At 40.9% G+C, this 19,334-nt stretch overlaps 1 protein-coding gene across 3 annotated transcripts in view; it reads right to left on the bottom strand.

Annotated features, from left to right (window-relative positions):
• The window catches only part of Itga6 (integrin subunit alpha 6), an 81,932-nt gene that overhangs the window by 32,387 nt on the left and 30,211 nt on the right, over nucleotides 1-19,334 (bottom strand). For 2 of the 3 annotated variants that reach the window (XM_004857678.4, XM_013076962.3), the window contains exons 2-9: nucleotides 12,269-12,393; nucleotides 10,514-10,593; nucleotides 8,894-9,149; nucleotides 7,021-7,152; nucleotides 3,449-3,659; nucleotides 2,602-2,795; nucleotides 2,383-2,471; nucleotides 1,548-1,666 (exon numbers count right to left, since the gene is read on the bottom strand). In XM_004857678.4, coding sequence (XP_004857735.1) covers nucleotides 1,548-1,666; nucleotides 2,383-2,471; nucleotides 2,602-2,795; nucleotides 3,449-3,659; nucleotides 7,021-7,152; nucleotides 8,894-9,149; nucleotides 10,514-10,593; nucleotides 12,269-12,393 — 1,206 coding nt within the window. Of the gene's footprint in view, nucleotides 1-1,547; nucleotides 1,667-2,382; nucleotides 2,472-2,601; nucleotides 2,796-3,448; nucleotides 3,660-4,852; nucleotides 4,970-7,020; nucleotides 7,153-8,893; nucleotides 9,150-10,513; nucleotides 10,594-12,268; nucleotides 12,394-19,334 lie in introns of all 3 variants that reach the window. The other variant, XM_087200339.1, reaches the window with a different exon arrangement.

Here is a 19,334-nt window from a genome sequence, read left to right as displayed (position 1 = left end):
CCAGCCCTCTCATCAGATGCTGCCATGAACATAAACTTTTATAACTTATCTGAGTATATGTATTAATGTAAAAGTGTGCTAAACCTGTATTCCAGGAATTTTATTTTAAGGAGTTTTTCTTTAAAAAAATGATCACACAGAGATATAAATGATGTATTATAACATGCTATTTGTGTGTGTGGGGGGGGTAACCTGGAAATGAACTCAGGACCTTGCACTTGCCAGGCAGGCACAGTGCCACTGAGCTAAATCCCTGTCCCTATAGCACACTATTTATAATAAAGACCAGAAGACACCAAAATTTTTAACAACTGAGGATGAATTTCATGCCTATGAAGGACTAATATTAACTCATATTATGTGTCTGAATGTGTTTCTGTGTTTTGGGAACAAGAAGTTCCCCCAAAACATTAAAGTTTTACAAGCCAGATCAAAGAAAGCAGTTACTATATGGTCTTCTGCTGATCCTAAAAGTAAAAAGATACTAAAAACTTTAAAGTTGTTTTGTGGAAGACAGAAATATTTAGGAACTTGTACTCTGCATAATCCTATACTAACTTTTTCAAAAACAAAAATCTGCTACTTTTAAAATAAAAGTTGAAGAAAAATAATTTTTAATGTGATTTCCAATAAAGATGGAAGCAATGAGAAAAGGAGACTCAAATGCAGCTGATGGCCACACTGTCAGAGCCTCTCAGGAGGTCATCTTGGTGAACCTGAATCAAGTCATGAAGTACGTATAGCAATCTCACTTTGAGGAATGCATCCTAAGGAATTATCAAGAGCATGGATAGATGTAAGGATGTTTACCAAAGCTTTTTTGTATTATACAGATGGGGAGCAATGTAAATGACCAATGACAGTGTGGCAGCTGGTTAAATAAAACTGGACCCAGTCACATGAGGCCTCCAAGACAGCTGTTAACTTCATTTTAGAAAAATACTCAATGGCATGGGCAAAGTCCACTATCCATCATCAATAGACAAAAGCAGGTTAACAAACAATATGTACGTTCTGATCTTAATTTAAATCTCAGTTTAAATATACATGTGCAATCACAGAAAATAAAAGACTAGAATGTAAGTCAACATTTTGGAGTTCAAGAATGAACAGTGAATAAGAGATTTCCCTCGTTATGCTTTTTGTACTGTCAAATTTTATATGTATTTCGTTTTTTCACCAAAAGAAAAGTTTTAAAGATAAGGGGGGGGGGGGGGAGATGAGGCTTAGTGGTAGAGTACTTCCTAGAATATCTAAAGCCCTTGTTTTAATCCCCAGTACCAAGCCCTCCCCCAAAAGGGGAAATTTGTGAAGTACAATTTTTCATTCATTCATTCTGACCTGTCATTTCAGCAATTAGTTCAAAACTAGGAGGATTTTACAAAATACTCTTGTTACATTATAACCATCTCAAAAGAAAAAGATCTTCAAAATTCACACAAGCCTTTGCCTTTGAAGTACAGGCGTTACAAATTTCAATTCAAAAAGTCAAAATTTTAGAATAACTGATTATGGAACATGCTTAACTAAAGTCAAGGATAACAAACCTGAAAATGGTTACTGAATCGGAGAGGGAACCAACAGCAACATCAGGGTAGGAATTTCTGTCAAGGTCCATATTCCCAGCAATTGAATAACCGAAATAAGGTGTTGTGCCCTCAAGAACCTAAAATAAACAGGGCATCAGAATAGACAGTGGGCCACCAACATGAGTGGCTTATCTATGCATTGAGAAAGGCACACAAGTTTGAGCTCACTTGTAAGTAGAGTTCTAAATTACAAATATATCAAACACTTCATGTATTTTACCTCATAAAAGCCATCTGATTTACATAGCACCTCAAAGGACACAAAGGTCAACTTTTCATGTCTGTTTACTGTAGTAAGTCAATCAAGGTATTTCAAATCAATCCAATTTCCCTACCTGTCCTCCAAAAGGACCTTCTTATTTTCAAAGCAATTTTAAATGTTTGGTGTTTGAATTCTCCATGTAACTACACTCTTCTATTGTTTGCCCAGTTTCAGCTCTACTAAGTACGCTATTAAGGGAAGTACTGTATATCACCTTTCCATCTCTTAAGCTGTCAGGATTCATATTGTAAAAGTTTTTGTAAATAGGGAGGGGTGCAAGGGTTCAAGGGAGGGTAGGGGAACGGGGAAAACATAAGAACCAAGAGATATCATGTAAAGGTACAAACTCCCAATGATGTATGTCAGCATATTGTATACCTAAAATGTACCAATAAACTTAATGAAAAAATATTCATACTGTAGGCTCATAAATAAAACAAGATTAGTATGGAAATTCACTTAAACCTAAATGTTACATTACAAGGCAAAAAGGTGAGGCTCTACGTATAGAAATCCAGGTTGTCTGGTTACCTGTGTTGGTTTGGTATTTATTCCATTTGCGGATCCGTGATAGATAAAAACCTTTCCCATATCATCATAGGGAGCTCCAACTGCAATATCTGTTGACAAGATCATATTAACAGGTGTTATTTTTAAAACATTCCAATACAAATTAGATCTTATGAGCACTCATTATTTAAACCACCCAATAATCTATAAATCATAACCATCTCACAATCTGTTATCTACCTGGGTAGCCATCTTGGTTAATATCGCCAATATTTTTGACAGCAATGCCAAACATGGAGTCTTTGGTTCCATTAAGACGAATTGGCTTGACATTATTCCATCTGCCTTGCTGGTTAATGTAGACATACGCTGCCCCTCCAATTTCTCCATCTCTATCAAAATACTGTGGGGCTCCAATAACTATATCTTGCCACCTAAAAACATAATGAAGAACTATGAACTACTGGCTAAAATATCATCAAGCTTTGGGAGCATATCACCAGCCCAGGCATTAAGGATATACACAGAGGTAAGAAAGGACCTCAAAATCTCATCTATTAAAATATTTGAAAAAAATCAGGGTAGCCTGTAATAAGTGCCTTAAGAAAAATATTGGGGATAAAAACTCAGCCAGTTCCTCAAAGTCAGAGCCACAATACAGGACTTCCAGCAAAGATCCCACTACTCCACTCCCACCTGACACCAAAAGTCACAAAATCATCCATGTATTGACTCTGTCACCAGGCCCTACTTTCAATAAGACATACTGGATGCTCCAACAGCCCCTTAAGAAATCACAGAAAAAAAGATGTAGGTGTCATTTTCTGAGTTAACTTTTTCCAAATTTCAATTCTCATTGACCCACGATCCTAAGACATGAGTAAAAACTGAACATTAAAAATGTAATTCTCCACCCTGGGGAGGATAATGAATGTCTGCTTCCATACAAAAGATGAAGATGGATGGGAACTATAAAAGTCTGGCAGCAAATATATTCTTTGAATCAATTAGCCTGGAAGAACAGACCCACAGCAGCCAGTGAAAGCAGCAATGATTAGCTGTGTAAAATAACCTACAACATTCTTACCCATCCTTGTTGAGATCCACCACAGCCACGTCATAGCCGAATGAAGAAGCAAGACCTTCCCCATCAAATATGTGCTCGGGGAGAAGATGTGCAGACTTCAGTTCTCTTTTTAGCAAAACCACAGCACCACTGTGATTGGCTCTTGGAGCACCAGACACAAAAGTGATCTCATCTTTAGAAACAATCCCTTTGCCTGAGTCCAAAGAAAAGCCTAGAAAAACAAATACAGCCTCTCACATCCATCCTGTATTTCAGCAAGTACATGGCACTGGTAATTCCATCACTACTCTCTCTTCTGGCTCCCCACCCTGATCTCTTCCCAACCATTCCTCCAGCTCTCCTTTTGTGATTTACAGAGCTAAGATCTATTATGCTTTCCATAGATATCAAGACTTTTAAGGAAAAGTATTTATGCTATTTAGCACTTATAGAACTCAAATTATGAAGTCTTCATTCATGTTAAGAATCAATTTGAACCCTATTTTAATTTTAAAGCTGTGATAAAAGGAGAGCAAGGTAGATTCTGAACTACCATGGGAATGTTACGTCATACCCACAGAGAATATAACCTGACTCCAACATTAGTGAATGCATGTTATGAAGTTGGGTTGTAACACAGTGACTAGTATTCTTTTTTTTTTTGGTACCAGGGATCAAACTTGGGACCTTGGGCCTCCAAGGCAGGCGGCGGAACCACTGAGCTAAATCCCCAGCCAGTGACTAGTATTTTTACATGAACAAAGTCCACATGCATTCATTTCTTGGTAATCAGTGAAGAATAAATGCTAATGTCATCAATATACTATAGATAGAATTTCATTATTTTGGATCAACTTTTAGTTCTCAGACACAGCATGCAAACAAAACCATGAGTGATGATTCACAGTATCTGAGAACCTAGTACAACAGGTGTGTGAATTACGGCTGGTATCAGTTACACACTTATTCACAGGGCAAAAAATATTGGAATATCCAATTATAAAGCATTAGGTACGATGTCAGATTACAAATACTGAGATTTGCTGGGTGGCAAATATAAATGCCCATATCAAGACTCTCCAAATTAAGCAAATCTTTCTATAGAAAGATGAAGCCGATGCAATGAATAATATAAGCTTGCCCTTTTTATTGGCTTTTATTTATGAAAAGCTTCACTACTACTGTTGCAGTTCTCAAATTGTGAAGTGAGTTGAAAATACGATGAACCACAAGTTTAGAACAGGATGATATTATTGAATCCAGCTCCAAAAACCATCTGGCAGCAGAGCCTCAACCATAGCATGCTTTGTGTGTGTGTTGGGCTTGAAATGAAATAGAAAATAAAAGATTTATGCTCTGTATGGATAAAAAAGTTTTTCTGAATGACCATGACCAAGACAATTTGTCATCTCAGAGGTCACAAACCTAGGTAGCTATTCATCATCACATCAGGGGATGTGTCAGGCTGCTCCCTGGGAGGCCGTGTTTTATAAACAAACTGATCAGGATCTGTATAGGAAATGCTGGTCAAAAACAGCAGGCCTGTACACATGCATGGAACGGAAGAGATTGAAGAAAAAATAATTATGCTTGGTAAGAGACAGGACCGCCGCTGTTTTGCTGGATGATGAAGCCACCACCGTATCTGGTAAGTTGCTCTCCTTGCCAGCTTCCAAAACCTCAGGCAGATCATTTTATTTCCCAAACCCACTGATCTTTTGAAATGACAGCTTCACACACAGCATAGATGAACAAAACGTAGCAGTGTGAACTTGATTTCTTTCCTGGACATCCACCTTTGAGAAAACCCATTCTAAAAGTGGCCAAGGTATGTAATAAAAAATGCTTTATGTTTTTGTATGTTCTAACAGTAGCTAAGTTTATGAAATCCACAGGCATCTATCTTAAACATCAAAGTGTTGGTTTCTTGTCTGGAACAATTAAAATTAAACACTTTCCATCACTGAAAAAGAAAAAAACCATAAATAGCACATTTGAGGAAAGAGAGATTGTTGGTGAACATCAATTCAAATAAAATATTGGTTTGTTGATATCTCCTTTGAAAAGGTGTTTTACCTGGAAAACCCACATTTAATCTTGAGACTGTGAACCCCTCTCTCCTGAGCTCCCCTTGCTGTCCTTCATGGTCACTAACACAGCGGTCACACACCCAGTGCTTCCTGGCTTCTCTTTTTCACAAGTATTTCTTTCCCTGGTTTGGGGATTATTAATGATGTGACTTTAGGCTACAAAATTGAGCTGCTGCTTCTTTTTTTTTTGGTACTGGGGATTGAACTCAGGACCTTGCGCTCGTGAGGGAGACACGGTGCCACTGAGCTAAATCCCAGGCTAAATTGAGCTTCTTGAGTCACAGTTTTGCTTATTAGTTTAAAAAAGGGAAGAGGGAGCAATAAATAATAATTTTTGTTGTTGTTGTTACCGGGGATCGAACTCCGGACCTTGCACTTGCAAGGCAGGCAGCGGAACCACTGAGCTAAATCCCGGCAAATATTAATTATTTTATAGTATTGTATATATGTAAAGCACTGAGTATAGTACTTGACTTACAACACACAAAGAGGTGCTGAATAAACAGTATTTTTGCTTCCCTCTAAAATACTTTCATATCAAGTTTTTATTTGGGAGATGAGGGTATATGAATTGAAAAGTTTTTTAATAACACTACCATTCAGGTAAACAATTAGAACAACACAGTGTGTTTACTAACACATTGTTTAGAATTATTTATACATCTATACTTGGTTTTTTTCCTTTTCTTACCTTCCATTGTTTCAGTAATATTGCTAGCATATGGGTACTTTTTCCTCCCTCACCATTTCTAAAAAAATAGGTTACTATTTAGGTTTAGAAGATTTTTAAAATTTTTTTCCAAGAAATGCACAGTAATTATTCTTTATGTCAACTCATACCAGAATTAAACCTTTTAAAAGCCTTTGTGTAATTACCATAATGCACAGAATAATTTAGGACACCATTAGTAATGCAAACAAGCCTCAGGAGTTAAGGATTTGGCACTTAGACACAATCCGGGTGTCCTCAGAGCTGCTTTAGCAGTCTTGCCCAGCCTCGGCTGGGAAGTCCCTGTGCCACCCGCCAAGGCCCTGTGACATGGGAGCCCCAATCCAGACACAGCCCAACCCTCAGAGAATGGCAGTCACAGGGCAAGGGCCTGAGGGCTTAACTTCAGAGGAACTTCGCAAGTGTGCCTCTTAAGAGGGTCTCAGAGAGAGACCTGACAGAGAAGGAAGGCAGCCCTGCGGAGTGTGAACAGACATTTTCTCATGGTTGTGTGAACGGCCTGCTTCAGGTAACAGAGGCCTCCATTAGCTCAGGAGACAGACTTCTAAGGGGGAGGAGGAAGGATTTTAGGTGATAAGGGTTTCTTCCTGCCTTGAGGAAGCCCAGAAGAGAAGGATCCCAGGAAGCAGGCAAGTTACCCCCATCACTGTAGCCAAGGCCCCTGGCTCCACCTGGCCTATTGTCAGCCTACAAGCCCAGGGGCCTGCGGGCTTCTGCAGGGAGAATCTCCCCATGTCGGAAAGGGCAGGCACGCCACCTACACTTGTTCCTACCTAAATAACTGTTAGCAGGAACAGGAACGAGACTTTCATCATGGTCAGTCTCTCCACCAACTTCATAAGGCCCATCTTCAAAGATGTTCATGTCAAAAAAAGTGTTATTCTTTTGCTCTACTCGAACAATCCCTAGAGGAATGAAATGGCAAAAACAACAAAAAAATGAAGATGAAACAAACTAAAATAAACGGTTCCTAAAAACATTATCAGGGAGTATGGGGAGGAGAGATTAGAAAAAGAAAGGGGAAAGGAAGAGGTGACTTTTAAGGTTGTTAAATATTTATGTAAATTTTTATGTGAAAGAAATTTGTTCCAGTAATTTAAAAATGCCCCATGTATCTTCATGAACTATATAATACCATGAAACTAGATGGAAAATGAAATGTTTGCTTAGACAACAAAATCCACAGGAAACTAATTTTTTTAATGACATGAACTTGATATAAATTATATATATTTTATGTTCTCTGTGATCCTGAGTCAATTTTGGTTTTTTTTTTTTTTTTTTAGACAGGGTCTCACTTTGTAGAATTCAGGCTGGCCTTGAACTCATAGCAATCTTCCTGCCTCAGTCTCCCTAGTGTTAGATCATAGCCATGCACCACTATATTCCACTTGCTTCTTTTCTGTATTATAAAAGTGAAATATACTGATTTTCTCTTTAGATTGATTTTCTTTTAAAATTTTTTTCTTTTAAAAATTCTTACAACTATAAATATCTTTATAATTAAAAGATTTCATACAGTGGGCACAAATCACAATATGACTTTAAAGATGACCACATTTTAAGTCAGACTTTATAAAGCAGATAAGACATATTCTCTATGAATTAAAATACACATAACTGCTGGGTGTTTAGTTTCATTTTACTATATATGGCATCTACTCTTGCTAAAATAAGACTACTTATAAATTTAACATGTCAAAGTAAGTCAGTAGGTCAGTCTCCTGAAACAAGAGGCCTCTGTAACTTGACAAACTCTGTCACATGAAAAACTCCTTTGTGGGTAGGAAGGGAACAAAGGAAATGACTCCCCAACATTGTTACAATGGCTGACATACAGAGGACAGCAAGTTCTCAAGAATAATTTCTAACAGCCATGAAAATTTGGAAAAATTTCAATGGAAAAGGGAAAACCTTCCCTGACTCATGAAAATGTATCATTTATTTTAATAAATTTCTCCAAAACAACTTTTTTACTTTCAAATCATATGCATTTCTCTTTATTATGGATTAGAGTTTGGTTATTTGTCTTACAGAAGTTTTCTGATTCTGCTTCATTCCTTCTGAGAAGTTAAACTTCACTTCAGGGACTGACCAGGTTCCCCTAGGCAGCAAATGTGGGTCCTTGACCTCTCTCCCTCCAGTGTCTCCTTTTACTCATCACAATAATCAAACAGTATCATTCAACAACTTCTCCTCTAATTGTCTGAAATGATCACCTCAGAATTTCCCAATCTGCCAGTCATGCTTTATTGCATTTTTAGTCAAACATAAGTCTTCTAAGACAATGTGCAATGTAACACATGTCCACTTGTACACACTACTTAATCCTCAGTTCTGAGATCACAAACTTAATACAAATATTTTTAGCTCCACAAAACAGACAAATATTAAACATAAAAATGACCTGTTATATTACTATTGAAAAGATAACCACTTATAGTAATATAAAGTACTAGTAGAAAGAAAAATCAATACTAACACATTTGTATTATTTATTCTTTATCCTATTAGAGATTTTAACTTATCCACTGTTATACTATACAAATGCCTGATAACACATTTTAACTTAAAACGTACTAAATCATAGTACACATTATGGAAATTTTAAAGACATTCAAATATCTGTAAATACAAATGTCATACCTTTCCAGTTGTAAGTACCCGGAGCTCCAAACACAATGTAATGGAAGTCTTTAGTAAAAGTAGCTGCTACACCTTGCTGGCAAGAACCAAATTTTTCATGGCCTCTTAATCGCCCGTCACAAAAACTCCAGTCTCCTCCATCCATGTCGTCTTCAATCCTAAGATTCTGACTCAGTACATAACACCTGCCAAAGATGTCTCGGGATTCTTGCTTTGTATTCACATGCTGCCTTTTTTCATATCGATGAGCACATATCTGCAAACAGAATAAAATAGCCTTTTCATTTCTAGAACCCTTGTTTTTAAAAAGTTATAGATAGGGTCTGGGGATTTAGCTCAGTGGTTTCGCCACCTGCAGCACAAGCGCAAGCACCCGAGTTCGATCCCCGGTACCAAAAAAAAAAAGTTACAGATAAAACTATCAAGAGTAAAGAGGTTAATTCTAAATAGGACGGATGATTAAACATATCCTCATCCTGGGATCCGATTCCCAAACCAGTGACTCTTCCCCACATGGCTGTAAAGAGTCCATTAAGGAGCAACGGGAACTAAGACTTCTGTCATCTTCTCAGAGAGGGAGGCTCTGATCCAAACACTGAGTGCCAATCTGTATTCACAGGCAATTTATCTGTATATTTACCTGTCATATAAACAAAGGGAAATACCCTCTTACTTCATTTTCCTTTTTTTTTTTTTTTTGGTATCGGGGATTGAACTAGAGACATTGCACTTTCAAGGCAGGCACCGGAACCACTGAGCTACATCCCCGGCCCTCATTTTCTTAATTGGCTGTGAAACCTCCACATCACTGTGAAAATAATTATGGTCTGAAGGATAAAAATCATGGTCCTACTTTCATAGGAATTAAGCAAATACAGCTAAAACAAGGACATTTTCTTTCTACCCACACTGTTTTCCTTGTAATAAGTCCTAACGTTTACTCTGAGCTCTGAGATTACTGGCTATCTTTTTTTAAAGGGAGAAAGAATTACCCTGCCAGAAGAAATGAAATAATCTCTATGATTTCTACAAGGGTTATTTATAGCCCACCTTCCACAAGACACACAAGCTGAGTGTCTGAAGATAACTTCGTAACATCTAAGTCCATTTCCCATAATGTACCCAAGCACAAAAATTCTGCTTTCACTAAAATTCTCATTTTTCTCAAATTTCTATATAAATTTTGTTACAGCAACCAGATTTTGAAAACGTGACAAAAAGATCAGCATACTTCAACTTGGAAGCACTTGCAAAACCATCAAACACAAACCACCTAACAAATCCCCTTTTCTTTATTCAAAATTTAAAAGTACTTAAAACAAATGATGTCTAGTTTTGTTTTGCCTTTTTAAGACCACCCAGAATTTTAGGGATATTCAATAAAATTTTATCAGTAGGTTCTTTAAATCTACTACTTTATCATGTAACAAGGTTCACAGGAACAATATTGCTTTCTTAATGGTTTCTTTTGACATCAGTTGCTGCTATAAAAGCAGGAAGTTCGCCAGAATGTTTACCCCACCAGGGAGGCATGCTGTTGTTTTCTTCACTGCTGTTCACCCAGTGCTGGCACACAACAGGCATCCAACACTGTGGATGAGCTCATTTTTCTACACTTACCACCACTTTGCCCCCTGGACCTTGGCTCTGGACTGTGACCCCCATCCACTGATCTTCCTTGCTTTCCGAGGTAGGGTCGGCTGTGGGAAGCAACACAGGTTACACAGATAACAATGAGCACTTCCTAGGGACCCCACAGGATCTGAACATATACCCCACAGGATGTGACTAGGTGAACAAAAATATAAGAAACTGTTTCCAAATTGCCTTGAATTAATCATTTGATCCCAAAATGATCTCTCATCTTACGAAGCTAGAGCAATGGTTACTATTAAGAACCTTTCATAAAATTCTACTCATGGGGGAGGGGGGTAAAGCTCAGTGGTGGAACATGAGCTTAGCATGGTATGAGACCCTGGGTTTAATCCTCAGCACCACAAAAGGAAAAACTGTACACAAAAAAGACAGAGCTTTATGCGGTAACCATGTAAAATCATCTCCAAAGTCCCACTGTGATCCAAACTAACAAAAAGCAAATGCTTCTCTATGCACCCCCCAGTTTGTTACACAATAGCATGAACTTCTAGATGGGGATATAAGGCCTCAGATTTACTCACAGCTGACAAGGGATATACTTTATCAATGTCAAAAGAGTCTGACATACTTAATTTTAGCCAGAAAAGAAATTACAAATACTACCATGTGCTTATTTCAGTATCAATTTATACCTACTGAGTGATCTTATATCCAAATTTTTGATTCTTCAATGAGAAGACAGGCACAATTTTCAAATATGAATCATTACATAAATATGAAAACAAAACAGCCGTGAGTTAGGCCAGGGATTTAGCTCAAGGGGTTTCGCTGCCTGCTGCACAAGCAACAAGGACTTGAGTTTGATCCCCAGTACCAAAAAACCAGCTTTGAGTAGACAACAGGAAGAATGTCAAAATGTTGAATATTGGATATGTCTACATATGGAGATTACCAGTGGGCTTTTGTTTCTTTCTTCTTTATAGGGGTGTAAGTTTCCTACACATCACATCTACTATTTTCTAACTAGTAAAAAGAAAAAAAATATTATCCCTAAAAGATAAAGAAGCAAGAGACCATAAACATGAATCTGCGTATCTACTTGGAAACTGAACATATAAATTAGGTTTGGTAGGAGCTTCTTAGTACACCAATGACTGCTCAGCCTGCAGAAAACAGGCAAATTGGATGTTAAGAGGCCTACATTGTAGCATCTCCCAGCTACCCAGATCTTCACAAAAGGAGTCTGCATCTGAGCAGTAGGGCTGCTTTCTTCTCACTTCAGAGTGGCCTGATATCAGTTAAGATAGTCTTTCAGGGCTGGGGATATATATAACTCAGTGATGCAGCACTTGTCTAGTATGCTCCAGGCCCTTGGTTAGATCCCCAAAATCACAAAAATAAAAACAAAAGTCTTTCTCCCAAATATTTTAACAGCAAGTGATAAGTTTCTGGCTGCTGCTTGAGTACAAGATCTGGCCATTCAATTTTCTTTACTGCTATGAATTTTCAACTGCCTCCTGTAGAACCGCAAACTACCACTAGGTGGCAACATCAATCCATCATACCAGTTAAGAAACCAGGGTTAGGAGAGGTGGTGTTAACACCTCGCACCAGCATGATGTAGAAAGTAAATACGTTCATGGCAAATGAAAAAGAGTCAAGATTGATGCTATTAAAAGGGGTCCTCTCTGCAAGCATAAATGCCCTTCCCTTCGTCTTGGAAAGTGGGGTATAGGTGGGTGGGCCAAATGACCACAGAGTGAGAGCAGAAGAACGCACCATCATTATCAAACTCGATCCTGGTGCAAGGTCCCCGGGAGGTGATGTCACAGCTGTACAAGCCCCCGGTCCTGTTGGCCCTCTGACGTGGCAGGGCTTTTGCCCGAGGGGCCCCCACGAGCAACCTGGTGATGAAACAGCGAATGTGGAGATTTGAGGTTACTTCATATTTAACATTTAAATTCAGCAGAACCCAGAGCTATGGTATTCTTTGTCAAGATGTACCAATTCTTCCGCAGCTTAGGCAGTGCTAGAGTCCTGGGGGTGGCTCAGTGAGGCAGGGGAAGAAGGAACACTACAGTGAAGGGAAACAAGCTTGTTTCAGGCTCCGCAACCCTCACTGGCTGTGACTCTGGTGTTTAAAGGCACTTTTCTTACAATACGACCCTTCACCCTAAGCCAAGGACGGTATAAGGGAAATGCTGACATTTAATAAGCAGCAAGGTGTCAACTGCTAACAGGGCCTTCCTTGGGTATTTGTTAAAGGTAATTCTGACCACACCCTAGATCTTTGGTTTATCTACTGATTTAGAACCTAACCTTTGCAAAGATGTAAGTCAACTGAATCTCTCCCTTTTCCAGCTTTGGCCTCTTTCTGCCCCCACTTTACTGGTGAGTAAGTCACAAGTGGAAACTGCAAAACTTGATGTCTCCCCGAGTCACTTCCTTCTCCGCACTCATCTCAGCCGGGCCCCTGCACTGTCTTCCAGTCTGGTTCAAGTAGTGCCAGGCAGAGTAACTGTCCTCCTCCCTCCCAGGCCAGTGCTCCTGTAAGAGGAGTCCATAATCCAAATTCACAATCCTTAAAATATCTGCCTGAACAGAGAGATGCAGAGAGGGCAGAAAGTGCTGGAAATAAGGCTGGCGCTGGGAACACGGAAGGGTACAAACAACAAACCATCACAATGGAATGCGAGCCACTCCTGGTCTTGGAGAAGCCCAAAAATTCAGGCGCAAAAGAAAAACAAAACTAATAATCCAAACATTCCCTCCCACCTTATGAACTCAATTGAAAATTCATTCCAGTGAAGGATGTGATGTACTTTTGAAACCAATTATTCCTGTCGCAACGCAGCTGGTGCAACAGGAGGCAGGGACACTTGAAGAACAAGGAGGGGAGCCACATCGTGCCAGGGAAGCAGTGAGGAGAATGAGCATGGCTCCTGTGGCATCAGGACACTGCCCTTCCTCCCTAATGCCTGGATGGAGGCACAGCCAGCCAGCCTCCCCTCCAAATCTGTCCAACATCTGAAGGAATGAAATACCACACACCAGGTACAAAAGCGAGTGGAGACTTGGACCAGGCAGTGTCGCTGTTGCTGCAACTTCTTGGTAGAGGCAGAAGCAAGACAGGGCAGAGGGCTCTGTGCCAACCACCCAATGCCTAGCCCAGTCATGGTGTTGCCGACCCAGGAGCTCCAAGGCCCTGCAGGTGCAGTGCCCAGGCTGGGGGGTGAGCAAGGCAGATGCAGGATGAACCCTGCTGGGTACCAGGACAGATGAGCACAGAGCTGGGCCAGAGGGGGACAGGCCTGGAAGGGAGTTAACAACTGACTCTGCCCTAAGACCTCACAGCTAGTTGGTGGCCAGGAAAAAAAAATTGATCTTGGGCAATGTCTCCATTCCTTTTGGATGTTTCCTAGGAAACAAAACTCAGGATTTTAAGGAGTTTACAGCTGAGTTGAAAGGGCAAAACTTATACTGATGAAACACTGCGATTTAAGAGGAAACTCTAAGAAGCGGAGCAATGAAGAATCAAAGCATTATTGCAACTGGGTGGTAAAGGTAAGCAACTGCCAGGGGAGTTGGTTGTTACAGTGTCTTCCCTACCACTTCCTCTTCTACCCACACCCCAGGGGGCTGCTAACCTACCTAAGGCAGGCAGGAGGCTTATTTCCTGTTTAGCTCATTGCCCCATTCATTCAATTACCCATTCAACATTCACCAGGATCACAAAGAAACGGCTATCCAGGCTGAGGAATTGTGCCCACTCTCAAACTCTAGCCTAGGGAAGGCTGATGTGTAAGTAGGTCATTAAATCACAGGGAAGCAGGGGCCAGGAGAAGCCATCACCAACACCTGCCTGTCACCAAGAGATGTCAGCAGAGCTGAAGATGAGGCCAGCAAGGAGCATAGCAAGAGCTAAGGCTGCAAAAGAAGGAGCCAGAGAAATTATAGCTGCGGGAGAAGGACTGAAGAGCACTTGGGAACCCCAGGCTCTTTTCACCTCTCTTACTCTAGACAGGACAGGGGCTCGTAGGTTTCCTGCAACTTGAAAAGCTGTGGAGATTGCTCCACTGACACAGACAGTACTTCCGGTGGGTCCACTCCCTCCATCCATTTTTCCCTTGGTATCATGTGTTCTCCTGACCCTGACTCTGGAGCTAACACATGCAGATGAAGAGTAGGCATTTAAATTGAATGTGCTGGCTGGTTACATAGAATGTGGCCACAGGATTTCCTATGGGCAATGCCAAGTTCTTGTACACAAGATCCTCCCATTTACATGTGGCGACTACTGCAGTTAAAGTGGACCCCACAGGAGGAAGCAGTAGGGAGGTTTGAGAGATAAATATAACAAATTCAAAAAGAAAACTCCACAACCTAAGGAAAAAGCTGTCATGTTGCATCTCGGGTTCTACCTGTCAGGTCCCTCGCATCCCCCTCCACCTTAATGTCACAGGAGGGTTGGAGAGGATGCCTTAACCCAAGCAGATGCCCCTGGGGCTGCAGGAAGAAGAGCAGGCAAGGCCGGCAGAAGGTGCCCTGCCCATCCGCACCCCATCCAGGGCAATTCAGTAGCATCAGAGTCACAGTAAGGAAGGAAGAGCAACAAATGCAATCATATTCAGCAGGCAGGGCCTGAATTCTCAAAGCTGCCCTCCCAGTTCGGGAAGTAAGCAAAAGCTCTAAATTCTTCTTGGAACTGAAAGTCCATTAGCCAAGGTTATCTTTGTTGTTGTTTTTTGGTTTTTTTTGGTATCGGGGATCAAACTCGGGACCTTGTACTTGCAAGGCAGGCGCCAGAACCACTGAGCTAAATCCCCGGCCCTCCAAGGTTATCTTTGACAGGAACAAATAAGCAAAAGCAGACCTGTGTCCCAAAAGCGACACCAGGGAACAAGCCACCTGCCTCCTAATCTAAGTCATATAGGACCTGGGTGCTGGTCTAGCTGCTCCTGAGCTGGCAGAGTGGGGGCAGACCTCAGCCCATGCCAAAACTTCTTCTGCTCAAATTCGAGCTTTCTTCCTTTTCTTCCCAGTGCACCACCAGAATGCTCATGGGAACTCCTAGGACCAGGGCTGCAGATGCCACACTGCCCAGATCATTTTCTGGAGCAGCCTGCTCGTTACTGAGCTGCCAGCCTGCACAGAGGAAGCCAGAACTGCAGGACAGCTCTGTGTCTGCAGCAACCGGCCCAAGGGATAAGGGTCACGCCTTGGTAGGGCAGTGCTGGAAAGTCACAGATCAGTATCTAAGATGTCCACAGCATTCCTGTATCCGGTCAAAAGAAGAAAAAGTTGACAAACACAGGACAAGAGTCTGGGTTTGAACCAGGATTGTCTCAGACACCAAAAGGAATAGGAACAAATCACTTTACAAACTGCTTTTCACAGAGCCAGAGGACAATCACCTCCACTAAGCTGTAAGGCTACACTGAACAAAACACAGAACTTGTAAAAACACCACGTCTTCTTGAAGGGTAAGAAATAAGCACTAAAACAGTAAAAGCCAATTTAAAAGTCTAACTACACAGGTATAACAGTAACTGAGGGTATAATATCAATTCAGTTTTCAGGGTCCTGATCAGAATTTTGGCACACAGCTGTAGGGCCCACAACCATGCTATGAACTGCAGGTTATTTCAAGGTTTTTCAAGTAAGCTTCATTCCTGTTCTTATATTCAGCTCCTCCCCCATGGAGAGCTGGATCACCTTTGCATAACTACTTCAATCAAAAGTTCTAAACACTGCAGTGCTTTTAAAACTCCAAGGACAATAGCAGCTTTGCTTCATTGTCTTTGGCAGTAATTTGTTTCCTGGAGGATTAAAGATTCTGCCTCTAGCTGTGCAACTTTGTCCCAGGAAACGTGAAATATCACTTCAATAGAACAAGGACACGATTATTGCTTCATTTAAAACACAGCCACCTTAGTTTGTCCAAATTAAGGTCTGAAAAATTTGGGGAATGCATTACTGTGGTAACTGTGCATTCCCATTTTAAGCTCATCTTCAGACTCTATGTTTAATTCTTGGTACAGTAACAAATACCAATGACACAAAAATCAGAAATGAACTCACAGCAGAAAGCAACAGATTCCAAATTTATCCTGACCCCCACTCTTTGGGCCAATCTCCTTTTTTAATCCCACATTTATTTCTCCTTAACTCTAGATTGTGTTTATTTCTTGATTTATCACCTTTAGGCAATAACTGTTGCCCCCAGGCTTTGAAAAAGGAAGAACTTAAACTGCTTGTCACTTTCCATTCTATGTTTAATAACTATTTTCCCTTCAACATTGGACAAAAGTCTCAATTCTCTGATAGATAAGACAAAATTATCATCATTTTTTTTTTTCCTGTGACAGGATCTCGCTATGTAGTTCAGGTTGGCCTTGAACTCACTATGTAGCCCAGGCTGGCTTCAAACTCAGGGCAATCCTCCTGCCTCAGTCTCCCAAGTGCTGGGATTAAGGCGTGCACTACCACACTCAGCTACTATCAGCATTTTGACCTTCGCTCCTAAACTTTTCAGTTTCTCCAAGTGCTACCATATGTCAGCTCCCCTTTTACCCACTATCAGAGGTATTACCACTTATATTTTGTCTCATAGCCACAATTCATTCTCTGTTTTCAGAGTCAGGTAAATAAATATTCAGTGCTGAAACAAATTGTATAAGATGCCCTTGGCCTCAAGGAAACTAGTCAAACAGACTTGCTTTTCTTGTGTTCTATCAAGCTTGGTCTGCTCCACATTTGGGCCATGACTTCCGCTTTTCTTGACATTTCTCACTGCCTTTCTTTTTTCTTTGCCTTTACTGGAGACTTGAACCACTCTTTGCTCCCATCATGCCTCTTATTCAATGAAGACCTTGACTACTCAGGCTTCCCTCTCAGAGCCCTGGACTTCCTGCTACAACACACCCTACTGTTCCTCTCACCTGCTGTACAGGGCCAGGCTAGACTCCCCTTCACTGCAATCCTGGGTTCTCTGCCTTGACCTGGGAGACATGTTCACGCGTTTGAATTATTTTCTTATGTAGATGACAGGTAAACTGAGTCCCTACATCAATAAAACTGTCTCCCTTCCCTTCTTTTGCTGTGCTGGGGTCTGAACCCAGAGCTTTGTGCATCCTGGCCAAGCGCTCTACCCCTGAGCTATATCAAATCCTTGTTTTTCTTTCAGTTCAGCTGTGATAACTCTGCACTCGGGGCTTTACATTACCCTGTCTGTCATCAGGAAGATTATGATTTTCCTACAGCATCCAATGGAAATAGGTCAGCAGTGATCAGAACACCCCAGAAGGAATTCTGAAAGGGAGACACCAGAGGAGGAGGGCTTAATTCTGAGGGCCAGTGCTCAAGCTAGCAGCCTCAGTACTGGGTGATTTTTTTTTTTTTTTAATATCATGCTGTGGCCTTTTCTACCTCTGTAAGAACCTATTCTCTTTTATTTCTGTGCATTATAATCAATGTTAGCTTAATAGAATAATATGCACATCAGCAGTCCCCAACCGCAACCCAAATGCTAAGGGCCTTTGTTTTTGGCCAAGATGTTAAATGCCAGCAGCCTCGACTCAACACAGAGGTACAGAATGGTGGTGTTGCCTGGTGTCGGTGAGTTCCAGACCCACATGGAATTAGTCAGGGAGTGGAGCGTCTCTCCAGGCTCTGAATGATGGGCTCCAGACTCTGGTTCCTTCCCCATCCTGGTCAGATGCCAGACCCCACCTGCCTTCTGTCGTTAGTAATCTCTTGGCCACTAAGGAACCTTGAGGAGGCTGGAAGCAAATCCAGGCACCCAGTCTGCCATCTGGAACCTCAAGTAAAAACCCCATCATTTCTTACAACATCAGATCTCCACCCCAGCCTCGTTTCCCACGTTTAAAGGTGACGGTCTCCCGACCTTTCCTGCAGCTGCCCTTACTGCCATCATCCTTCACACACTGCAAATACTGCATGGGCCGGAATGAACCAGAGTGACAGGCAAAGGCTCCTCAAGGTCTCCAGCATACCTTGTATGTATGTAGATGGAATGGTCAATGGACAACGTCTGATCATTCGATTTACACATTTAAAATTATACATTCTACTAAATATTTACTTGAAATGTGTTATCTGTATCCCACGAACCAATGTTATTCAAAGTCCATATGCTTCTTGGACATCATTTTGTCAGAGACCAATGCTTACTCCAGTTTTCCAGAACATTTCCCAAAACATTTTAGTCTATAATGTCCAGGATTTACAATTATGGTGCCAAATTCCTATTGAGTGTAAATTAAAATTGAATGGAAAAAAAAAAAAAAAAAAAAGGATGGGCCAAGGATTTAGCTCAGTGGTTTCGCCACCTGCTGCGCGAGCACAAGGACTGGAGTTCGATCCCCAGTGGCAAAAAAAAAAAAAACTGAATTCAGTCTCCTCTCTTTTAAGTTTATTTCAATGTATTTATATTTATTTAAGATATTTTAAAACCAAATTTAACCTCGACAGGCTTCCGCAATCAAAACTGACTGAGGTGCTTTTAGGCTAATGTGTTCATAACAAATAAAACCTGTCATTCAAAATACACTGATCAAGGGCAGCTCTCCCAAGAGAAAGATTTTGTAAGGGTTTAAAAATAAGTAATAATTTGGGGGTAAATCTTGCTTTGTACTGTGGGGTATAAAAATCCACCTTTTCTAGACCCCTACATCACAATGCTCTCCCTGCTGTGGGCCAGGCAAGGCGGGGAGCTTAGCAGGTCAGTCCTCCTCTTTCTGGGGGCCTGGGCCCATCCCTGCAAAGGCCACAATGGACCACGCTATGCTTGGTCATCAGAGGTCCCAGGCCTCGCTGGCCTGAC

This window comes from Heterocephalus glaber, unplaced genomic scaffold, assembly GCF_053883595.1.
Source record: "Heterocephalus glaber isolate CG9 unplaced genomic scaffold, H.glaber_assembly_v1.0 deba00000347, whole genome shotgun sequence".
In the NCBI taxonomy this organism is placed as follows: domain Eukaryota; kingdom Metazoa; phylum Chordata; class Mammalia; order Rodentia; family Bathyergidae; genus Heterocephalus; species Heterocephalus glaber.
The sequence above is the reverse complement of the archived record's forward strand: the minus strand, read 5'-3'. Positions and strand labels throughout refer to the sequence as shown.